Here is an 11,441-nt window from a genome sequence, read left to right on the forward strand (position 1 = left end):
CCCTCCTCTCTTCCCTCCTCTCTTCCCTCCTCTCTTCCCTCCTCTCTTCCCTCCTCTCTTCCCTCCTCTCTTCCCTCCTCTCTTCCCTCCTCTCTTCCCTCCTCTCTTCCCTCCTCTCTTCCCTCCTCTCTTCCCTCCTCTCTTCCCTCCTCTCTTCCCTCCTCTCTTCCCTCCTCTCTTCCCTCCTCTCTTCCCTCCTCTCTTCCCTCCTCTCTTCCCTCCTCTCTTCCCTCCTCTCTTCCCTCCTCTCTTCCCTCCTCTCTTCCCTCCTCTCTTCCCTCCTCTCTTCCCTCCTCTCTTCCCTCCTCTCTTCCCTCCTCTCTTCCCTCCTCTCTTCCCTCCTCTCTTCCCTCCTCTCTTCCCTCCTCTCTTCCCTCCTCTCTTCCCTCCTCTCTTCCCTCCTCTCTTCCCTCCTCTCTTCCCTCCTCTCTTCTCTCCTCTCATCTTGGCTCATTTTGCTTTGCTCAGTAGAGAACATGCTTTGGCTGACCTTGGCTAAGTCTAACCCCCTGCTTTCTCTTTCCGCTCCTCTCCCGGGCCAGGGGATGGGGAGGCAGTGGAACGGCTTCCTTGGTCTTTTTGACCAGGGGCGGTTTTGTGTTGTTTACTAATTGTAAATATCTATATAATATTGTAAATATTGCATATTTATACATATTCATTTCATTCCATTGTAGAGTATAGTTTTTACTTGTAAATACAGCTTCATTTGCTTCTAACTGAGTTGGTCTGGCAAAATGTTAATGCTGCGGGATAACTTCAACCCACCGCACACCATTTTGGCATTCAAATATTATGAAAAATGGAGAACAAATAATATAAACCATAATGCCCCTATCTTTCCTTTACATGTTGAATACAATAATTTGGGGCTATCTTCATTACAGGTGCATGATGGAGGCATGGGGTTTGTTGCAGCAATCTGCCACTACGTTAAACAGAGAAGAGCTGTTAAAACACACATTTGAAGTCTGCCAGGAGATAGGACTAATGGAAGACTTACTGAAGCTACCTTTCACAACTGCTGAGCTAGTAAGGGTGGGCAAGACAAAAAAAAATCTTAATAATATTTCTTTTAATGTGTTATTTCTCTTAGAACTGTTTGGAGAAGTTTTTACAGAACAATGCTCGTGTTCAGAAATCTGCATTTCCTTTAGTCTACCATTTGCAGTGTGCCAACTATATTGTGGCACTACAGCTGAATTGGTCAAAGAAGGTTAATCTTACAGTAAGCATAAAAGTTCTGTCAGCTGTGCAAGTGCCTGTGAGGTATTACTAACAGCTTTTTGATAGCATGCAATGGATATTCTGCTTTGTTTTTACACTGTCCTTTGAAGTACTAAAAATGAGTTTCTATACCTGAACTTAGGGCTGAGCTGTGCAAGTGCCTGTGAGGTATTACTAACAGCTTTTTGATAGCATGCAATGGATATTCTGCTTTGTTTTTACACTGTCCTTTGAAGTACTAAAAATGAGTTTCTATACCTGAACTTAGGGCTGAACCAAAAATTTAAACAAACTATTTCACTACTTCAAGGCTATTCTTTCAAGTCATAATTTATTCATATACAACTTATGACAGACATTCTTATTTGTTTCTGCTTCTCAAATTAGCCAGATAAAATTTTGCATTGTGTGAACTTCTGTTAGGAATCTGTGACACATTTGCTGTTTTCCAGAACCATAGTTTATCAGGTGGTCTTGGAAGTGTTAAGTTTTGCATTTGAAAACTTTCTTCCTGCCAGAGGGTGTGTGTGTAGGTAGTTTTTTCTTTGTCATTTTTTTGTACGCCATTTAAAAATCACAGGTGGTAACAAGTATATCAGAATAATGTTCTGCAGAGTCTCAAAATTATTTTTATGGAAAGTTGTAGGCTCTGTTATAATTTCAGTCTTCCTCCTACTTAGCTAAAACTGGCAGTTGAAATTGGTATGCACTGATGGGTAAAACTTCCTGCCATTCTGTGCAGTGGATGTGTTTTACTGTATATGTGGAGGAAATGTATTCAGTAATTAGAAACAACACTGCTAGAAAAAACTTCTGGGCAATTAACATACTGTAATAAGCTAACTTCTTATTTTATGCTTTTCACTTGCCAGAATGTCCAAAATCCTTTCCTGTAAGAAAGAGCAGTTGCCAGAAATTCTGTGTTAGACTAATATGGAAAAATCTTTCCTAGAGTTCATAGGGAGCTGCCTGGAGAAAGCGCTGAGCCTTCTGGATCTCCAGGGTCATGGAAACTCAATAAGCACTTGGAAGTGTGATTGATTCTCACACTTTTAAAAGCTAAAATAGTGCTACAAGGAGAATTAATTTTGTAGTGCCTTGCTTAAGGTGACACATGTAAAACTTACAAACATTGGTATCTATTTATTTACTCCTTCCTAGACACCTCCTAGAGCTCAAAAGAAGCTTTCTTCAGAGAAATGGCCTTACTGTTCACCTTCGTCGGTCACAAGAGGAGGTAATCTGGGGGGGGGCGGGATAAAATATAATGGGCTACTAACCATCCCTTTGATTCCAGAGTGCTAATATATTTTCCCTCTTGGTTTGCAGACTCAAAACCAAAGCCACTATCAACAGTAGCAAAAAAAGATGGAATAGCGACTCTCATCAGTAGTGTATTATCCAAAATTAGAGAAGTATGGGTAAGAAATGAGGAGAAAAGCAGTGTCTCACAGTATGCTAGGTAAGCAGCCTTTCAACAAAGTTTAGCTTTGACCTACCTGTTGGAGGAGAGAGATACCCATTTGAATTACAATAATGTTTTGGAAGGAAGGTGCACAAGCATAAAACTCTTTGGCTTTTTTGTGCATACACTATGAAACATTGAAGAATCAATTCATCATAAGGAATATTTGGAGAGAGGGATTTTGGCTATGATAATCTTATTTATGCAAATACATGTATTTATTGTAAATGTGTTTACAGAATTTCAGATAGCTGAAAGTATGATTACCATCAAGCTATTTGTGTACGGATATTGAAGGATTTTACTGTATGATCAAACAGTAGCCTTTTACCACTTCTTGCCCATTTTCTGCTTCATTTCTGCCTTTTTCTTACTTCTATCTAGGCAGAAGTATAAACTGTGGAAAAGAACGTAGTATTGCAGATGATTTTCTTGCAAGTGACATGGTCAAATGGACTTGAATTCTGGTATGCTTTTACTTCAGGGGAATGAAAGTCAGTTACATTTTCCTTCTAATTCTAGACCTAGAGCTGCAGAACCAGCAGTCCTACCACATCCTCTCCCTGGTGCAGACTTGCCCAAAGCATTTCTTGAAAGACCAGTTACAAAATCTTCCCAAAAAGGCTTCAGGTATAGCTGGAATAGCTATTGCTTCTCATATAGAATATGTGTGTCTGTGAATATTTCTGTATATATGCTTTCCTGTTTGCAAGTGTCCTGTTTGCCTTTAGTTTTGTATCTGTTAAATAAAGGTCAACTTCGGTGCAGAACTAAGGGGTGAATTTGAAGTGGTCCCACCACAGAAATGTAAATGCTAGGATTACATCACTTGGGTTACTCCTGCCTCAAAAGCAGTGGTTTAGAAAATGAAGTATGACGTGTAAAGCAGTAATTATAAAAAAGAATATGTCCAGAACTTGTTCATTGGTCTGATACATCACCCAACACTGAGGGCTCACCTCTATTTCTAGTACACCAAATGTTTTTGTTGTGCATCATCTCAGATTTGTTGAATGTGTCATGATTTCTCATTTATTTATTTATGTTCACATTTTTAATTTTCTGTCTTCACAGATTGCTGGGTTTTCTGGTCTATTCTGTTTCTTCATATTCTGCAGCAAAAGGTGGTAGCTGGCAGTCACCATACAGAGCTTCTACTTTCATGGCATCCAGGCCATTGAAATCAAATATGCATAGCTTCATCTCACTGGAGAATTTTTCAAGAGCACCAGAGCTGAATTTACTGCAGACTCCTCTGGTGGTTAAGGTTTGTACTTTACAAGGACCAACTAAACCAAAAGTTCAGAAACAATTAAAATTACACCATCCAAGTATTTAAGAGAAACATTCTTGTATTCAGGTGGTGAAATATTTTCAGTATGTGTGTGGTTATTGTATATGCAGTCCTTTGGGAAGCTGTGGCAGTTTGAGGCTATGGGTGCCTTAAGAGGGCCACAGAGTTGAGACCCCCAGTGTCCAGAGGGTCCAGCCCAGTGGGTGAACACAGGAAATAGTGTATTTCTTCCCATAAATCCTGCATTCCTATAAAGGTGGCTGCAAAGTCAATTTCTCTCTCTTTCTTCCCTCTGGTCTCCCTGGGAGACACCTTTCTTACATTCTGGTATCTTTACTGCGTAGTTATGGCCTAAGCATGGGGGCAGGATTTGGAAACAGTGAGGGGCAGTTTGGGCCTGGTCAGCCCAAACCAGCCTAGCAATGGTGGGCAGGGGGGTGAAGAAAGAGGCCTGGGTGCTTATGGGAAATACCAGGTGGGGGAAGGAAGAGTGCTGGGATTTTGCTCTGAATTGGCTGTCCTGGTGTAAAGAGAGTTGTGTGTAAAGCTCTAGCTTAATGAGCTTGTGTGTTAAGCCTAGACTGTGGATTTGTTTGTATTCTATATGCTTTGCTATGCTCATTACTGTGTAACTGTAGCGTTGTAGTTTGTGAATAGCCTTTCCATTTAAACTTTCCATTACCATCCAATCTATGTTCTTTTGCCCCTTTTGGAGCAATAGAGCAATCTGTGCACTCATTAAGCCATGACAGAAGCAATATGTTGGGAACTGTCTTAAGGAGGGAAGGTTTAGTTTGAAGGTAATTGCAGTCTGCTTGTTGTCCCTTAGCTTCATGAAATACTCTTGTCTTTACTGCATGGAACAAAGTAAGTTAAAATTTAATTTTTCAATATATTTAGATCTGCAATTTGTGGCTTAATTATCTCATTATTTAGATTTTCAATGTCTCTGTACAATTTGACTTGCACGCCTACAAGCACGAAAGTATACACTTAATTTACTTAATGCAGTTAAGTGAACAACAACTAAGTGCTATCAGTAAAGTGGTATCAGTCTCTGTCAAATTTAGTGATGGCTAATTGTTTGTGTTAAGTTGTATTTCCATTCACTACCCTAAATCTCTTTATCATGCAAAGAAATCATATTTGAACTATTTTCATGGTGCTGTTCTTTTTGCCTTTTGCCTGCCTGAACAAGCTAGTTGTGCTCTCTCTGAATTATAAGTTTTCCTCTTCATGTTAAATATTGTCTGTATCATTAAGCTCATTTCATTATCCTCCTTTTAAATCTTTCAATACTGTATAATCTTTTTTGAGCTGAGGTAAAAAGACCTGGATACTTCTAGATTAAGATGTATAGATGTTTTTCAGCAGTGTCACATCATTTAGTCTAGTGTATCACCTCCCTGGTGATTCCATATATCCTTGTTTCTGCAGGAAATTAACTGGGAAAAAAATAACATTTTATGTTGCCATTATAAAATAAATACATTTAAAAGCCAGAAGAAACACAGAAAGCATGGGGGTTCAGCATTAGGATTTTAGTACCCTTGGAAAACAAACAGTGCAAAGGGTAAACTTTGTCCACTCTGCTGGTACAAACTCAGTTTCTAATTTAAATGAATACTTGTGACAAGTAAAGTTTTCTGTTTTGAAGATTCAACTGGTTTTAAATGAATTTTTTTTTTTCTTTTCATAGACAGCTAAAGATTTGGCCACATCTACTCCTCCTTCTGGTTTTTGTGAGTTTAAGCCTCGGTCTATTCTCAAATCCAGCCTTTGCACCACGACACTAGCAACTCCCTCTGCATCTCAATCAGTTACTCCTCCTCTACAAGCAAAGAAAACTAGAGTATCTTTCAGTGAACAAAACTCCAATGCCAAACAATCTGTTAGGGTAAGCTGGGCTGCAATTTTTACAGTTAAATGCTTCATAAATGTGATTTGATTTAGATTTTTTTTTTTTTTAAAGTTTGCCTAAATGCCTTCAGTTGAGAACTGGAATTGCAAATCAGAAATGGCAGGCTTGAATTTTGTCAAAAAAGGTTAAGTCAGAACTTCCATAACATCACATGCTTATAGGAAGATCTTCATGATGAATATCAGTGGCCCCTGTGTTTTTCACTCAAGCACTGTTAAGAGATGTGATTTTTTTCAAATTGCTACTTCAGCTTCCTGCTCTGCCTTTTTAAATGGTGGTATGGCAGGAATGACTGTCTAGGTTTGTTAAGCTTTGCCAATTGGACCCCTTTGAAAGCAAGAGAAGCCAGGAGCTGCATTTACTTTCAGTCTCTCTTTTCACAGGGCTGGGTTTGCTTAAATAATGGTAAAAGTAGACTCCCAATAAAGAGAGCTATACTGTCGTCTGTTCTCTAGCCCTAGAGTTCTTGGGTTTGCTACTCGCCTTGCATGAGGTACAGAATTTGTATAGTTGTCAAATGAAGTTGAGCCATCTGAAATCTGTCCCCTTCTACTCCTCCTTTTGTTAGAATAGAATAGAATAGAATAGAATAGAATAGAATAGAATAGAATAGAATAGAATAGAATAGACCAGACCAGACCAGACCAGACCAGGTTGGAAGAGACCTGCAAGATCATCATGTCCAACCTATTATCCAACACTACCTAATCAACTAAACCATGCAACCAAGCACCCTATCAAGTCTCCTTCTGAACACCTCCAGTGATGGTGACTCCACCACCTCCACCACCAGTCTGACCCCAGCCTGTAGCACTGCATGGGGTTGTTCTGTCATTTGTGTTCCCTGATCCAGCTTGTCATGCAGTTACTGTAATAACATTTTGAGAAGAGGTGCAGAATGGGGCATGTGCCAGTATCTACATGCATGAGCTTGGATCAACAAGTTGTCATAATCTCTATTTCTCATAGCTTTTATTGTCTGTTATGAGGAGCATGAAAAAAAGAAATCCTGAGTTATGATTGTAGGTATGCAAAGCTCTTTGTTCTTGAAAATGCAGTAATGAACAGCCTTGAGATGACAGTATAAGCAAACACAAGACCAAATTAATATAAATTCTCCAGGGTCATAGAAACTCAATAATCACTCAGAAGTGTGATTAATTGTCACACTCAACTTTAAAAGCTAAAATAGTGCTACAAGGAGAATTAATTTTGTAGTGCCTTGCTTAAGGTGACACATGTAAAACTTACAAACATTGGTATCTATTTACTCCTTCCTAGACCTCTCCTAGAGCTCAAAAGAAGCTTTGTTTAGAGAAATGGCCTTACCATTCACCTTCATCAGTCTTAAGAGGTAATTTTGAGGGGGGGAAATATAATGGGCAACTAATCATCCCTTTGATTCCACAATGCTAATATATTTTCCCTCTTGGTTTGCAGACTCAAGACCAAAGCCATCATCAACAGTAGCAAAAAAAGACAATAGAGGAATTTTGTGTAGTATAGCAGCTTTCATCAGTGATGTATTTTCCAAAATTAGAGGAGTATGGGGGAGAAACAGACATCCAGTTGTTCCTTCTCCAGAGGAAGAAATAAGTTTCTAATAGTCTTCCTGAAACAGAGGAAATTAATGTAAGCAAAATATTTTCCCATTTTCTGCAGAATAGAAAAGACTTTGAAGATTGAGGATAGTGCTGACTTACTGGCAATTAGAAGGCACACCAAAATGTTGCATTTTCTTGATCTGGTTAATAGAATTTAAAACCTCATTATGTAAAGGCACATACTCTTTTCTCCTATGCATTTTCTATACCTAGAACGTAGAATAGAACCTGTCAAGTCTTGGGCCATTGAGAGCTGTAGTAGTACAAAACAAACTGACTACAGTTTTTAAAAAATAACTGATTTTATTTGCTTTACTAGATCTTAAACATTTCTTATTTGACTTTAAAAAATACAGTTTTGATGTTAAGGACAATCATAAGAGTTGGGGTTTACAGTGAAAAAATTATGTGGGAACCAAACTCATTTTCAGAATGATTTAGGATGATTTAAGTGCTTAGATCCTTAGATCCTTTACAATTTGCTAAGGGACATAGTTTAGCACCAGACTTGGTAGATAATGGTTAGACTTGATGATCTTAAAGGTCTTTTCCAGGTGAAACAATTCTGTGATTCTATATATCCAGAAGCAGTCACTCACCAGAAGGGAGGGTGAGGGCTCGCTCTTGGGAAGTTTCCTCAGGAAGCATCCTGATCCAATGGGAAAGTCCCCAACTATAGACACACTGCTCCAATGATGACCGACAGAAATTAGTTCCAAATGGGGCCACGTATATACCCTAGCTGAGTCTGGCCTATGGTTAGTCTAATTAGTTGAGGGCAAGCATATGTCAAAAGGCAAGCTAATGGATTAAAAGAAAATAATCAAGTTTTAATGGCCATGAATACCAAATCTTTATCAGGTCTTTGGTAAGCCCAAATCATCGTCAGGTCTTTGTCAGGGTGGATGCATCCTACAGAGTCACAAACCTTCTGCAGTCATTCAGGTAGCATTGCAGTGAAGGTTTCTCTGATTTAACTGGTTCTTACTGATTTAGACATAAACATACATTTTGAGCATGTCTACCTGCACTGAATTTAGGACAAAGTGCTTAATGCTTTCTTGTTCATAGATTCTTAAGCATAATAGGGATATATATGCATAGTAGTATTTCCTGAATTTAGATTTGAAGCATGGCATGTTGCTCTAATATCATTCTTTAGCAACTTTTGACAAGGCATCAGGCAAAAAAGGAAGCAGATTCTATGGGCACTCCTGTTAAGTGGCTTCTTCCTTCTGCCATTGTTGGCTAGCATGGTAACCATGAGTCACTTGAAATACACTGAGATACTACTTTTCTTGTCCACATAAAAGTTTGAGTACAGGGAATCACAAAACATGAGATGGAAGTATTTAAAATACCTTTGTTGTCCCATGTAATCCAAGTGTGGTGGTGAGCTGTTGGATGTGATACCTGGCAAATTTGATGAAGTCTTTCCATCACAACTATGGTGACTGAAACATTAAAGTTTGGGGACACAACAGTTTTTGACCTTGTTAGAGGCAGAGTTGTTCACTGTGTGGATTTGTATCCTTCCAGAAAGTACAACAGTGTGATGATTACTGCCAGTTGTATATGTAGCTTGTATTGTAAAACTGCTCACTTTGTTCATGGGTGGTGGCAAATAGAATAGTATTAACCAGGTTGGAAAAGACCTTTGAGATCATCAAGTCCAACCTATCATCCAATACTATCTAATCAACTAAGTCATCATTAGTCGTGAAGTCTCAGAAATGAAGAAGAGGACTGCACGCACTGAATACTGTTCTCTGTCCCTTCAACTCTTACCTGTAGTAGGGAGCTCATCATATGTTTTCAACTTTACATTGCACAGTGATCTGAAAGGAAAAACAGCATTTCACTGTCCTCAGTTTTGTCTAGCTCAGTTTGTAGTTAGCGTGTTTGATAATTAATAATGCATTAACATTTTTCACCTTTAGGTTATTGCAGATAGTGCAATCAAGGCACAAACCTCAGAACAGTACCTGAAACATCACCATATAGTGAACCCCATCCATCAGGCAGTCTTTAGTACATCTATGATGCCAGTAGAGCAACCCTTTGCATGTGATGCACCTGACACACAAGATGGTAAATGTGATGCAGCTGAGGGAGAAGCAGAGCCTTTTATATCTCAGAGTAATTTTGCTTCAATCTTGGGAAAAGAAGAAGGTGAAGCAGAAATGGGAGACCTGCTTCTAAACCAACTGGAACAAAAGCAGAGGAAAAACCTATGAAGAGTTTAGAAAATACCAAAAAGCGACAACATGCTACAAAGCCAGTGTCCACTGTCACTAGTGATCAGGAATCTCAAAATACTGCAGTCACTCCCATACATTCCTGAATCCATTAAGGTACCCATTGCTGAGACCTTACTGTATGTAATCCAAGACAAGAAGTAAAGAGTTTATATGTGAAGTGTCACAGAACGGTATATTCATGAAACCATAGGAGAAAAGGAAACTAGATTCCAGAATGGAAAAGCACCCTTAACAACTGTGCCAGAAGGAGTGGAAGGTGAAACTAAAAGACATCCGTCAAGTAGAGTGTATCATCAGTACTAGTTAACTTGAACAATCTCTGTCTCTGTTAAGCTCTAAACTCTGCAGTGGACATTCTCTGGAGTGTCCTATGCCAGAAGCCAAACTCTTTTATTATAGTGATCTCTCCAAACCTTTTTAACTAGTGACTTTGGTGTAATTTAACTGGAATTATTAAATACAAATAGAGTACAATTTATCTTAGATGAGAATTTTCTGTTGTATACATGAAAACACATCTATTGCTGCCTGTTCCAGGTAACATCAGTTTCTCTATGCTGGATCTTTCTGTAACTGACAACTTCTAATAAACTAGTGCAGCAAGCACACATTTTTCTGTTTTTCCTCCTGTATTATCAAATATGACTGTGACTAAAATTAATGCTTTATAACTCTGCCTGAGATCAGTGCCTTGCAAGATGCCATCCTGTTGTATTGAAGCTCTTTTCTATAATTCAAACAAAAATACACTACTTAAACACTTGAAAATTTTTGTTTGCTTGCTTGAGATTCAGGAGAGGATTGTCCATATATATTCGTTTCTCACAACCCTCAAAAATAATTTATCGGCAGTGTTGTCTGCTTGAATTTCTCAACAGGGAAATTTCAGTTAGAAAATTGCTTTATTTCAGCCACCAAAAAAATATTCAACTTCTATTTCACTTACAGTTTCAGTTACACAAAACGAAAAAGCAATTTATTCTGAGGATTGTGAAATGGATTTACTATGCAGCAGGAAAGAGGTTGTGGCTTCCTTTGTTGTGCTGTATCCTTGTTAATATGGCTTATCAGTGCTACAGCTGCTTCCTTCCTACTGTCTGATTTTTAGAAGAGTTTATAGGCCAATTAAAAAAATACTAGAAACACAGTTGGTTTTAAAAGGAACTATACGTAACATAGAATTTTGCTTTCATATATCTCAAAGCATTTCAAATATTACATCATACTCACACTTCCTCTGTGAAGTACATCTGGAGATAAAGATATTTTTAAGTTTAGTGGCAACAGGTATTATAATCTGGTTTATGTTGTTTGTAACTCAGACAATAAATATTCATACAGTAATGCTTGCCTCAATCCAGTGACTTCAGGTTTTATGAGTATTCCATGTCTGTTGTGGTTGGGAAAGTGAAACATGAAATACACATACTGTGTCAGGAGAAAAACTGGTCTTTATTTTGTTGGGAGTTTGGGAAAACTAGAATTATTTTGCTGTCCAGTGATAGGACAAAGAAAAATGGGTACAAGCTAGAACAGAGGAGGATCTACCTCAACAAAAGGATACACTTCTTTACAGTGAGGGTATTGGAACACTGAAGCAGGCTTCCCAGAAAGGTTGTGGAGCTTTCTCTACAGAGTTTCAAACCCCACCTCCATGCATTCCTGTGAT

The 11,441-nt window shown here is 38.5% G+C and overlaps 1 protein-coding gene across 1 annotated transcript in view; it reads left to right on the forward strand.

Moving 5' to 3' along the window:
• Nucleotides 1–9,919, forward strand: part of LOC104308039 (protein ELYS-like) — a 35,528-nt gene extending 25,609 nt beyond the window's left edge. Inside the window, 13 exon segments of the mRNA XM_054162293.1 lie at nt 888–1,032; nt 1,097–1,228; nt 2,100–2,258; nt 2,389–2,464; nt 2,557–2,689; nt 3,215–3,322; nt 3,767–3,959; nt 5,686–5,883; nt 7,189–7,261; nt 7,505–7,539; nt 9,452–9,704; nt 9,707–9,828; nt 9,830–9,919. Coding sequence (XP_054018268.1) covers nt 888–1,032; nt 1,097–1,228; nt 2,100–2,258; nt 2,389–2,464; nt 2,557–2,689; nt 3,215–3,322; nt 3,767–3,959; nt 5,686–5,883; nt 7,189–7,261; nt 7,505–7,539; nt 9,452–9,704; nt 9,707–9,828; nt 9,830–9,913 — 1,711 coding nt within the window. The 3' untranslated portion in view covers nt 9,914–9,919.
• The last annotated feature ends 1,522 nt before the right edge of the window (nt 9,920–11,441 follow it).

Source organism: Dryobates pubescens, chromosome 6 (assembly GCF_014839835.1).
Source record: "Dryobates pubescens isolate bDryPub1 chromosome 6, bDryPub1.pri, whole genome shotgun sequence".
Taxonomy (NCBI): domain Eukaryota; kingdom Metazoa; phylum Chordata; class Aves; order Piciformes; family Picidae; genus Dryobates; species Dryobates pubescens.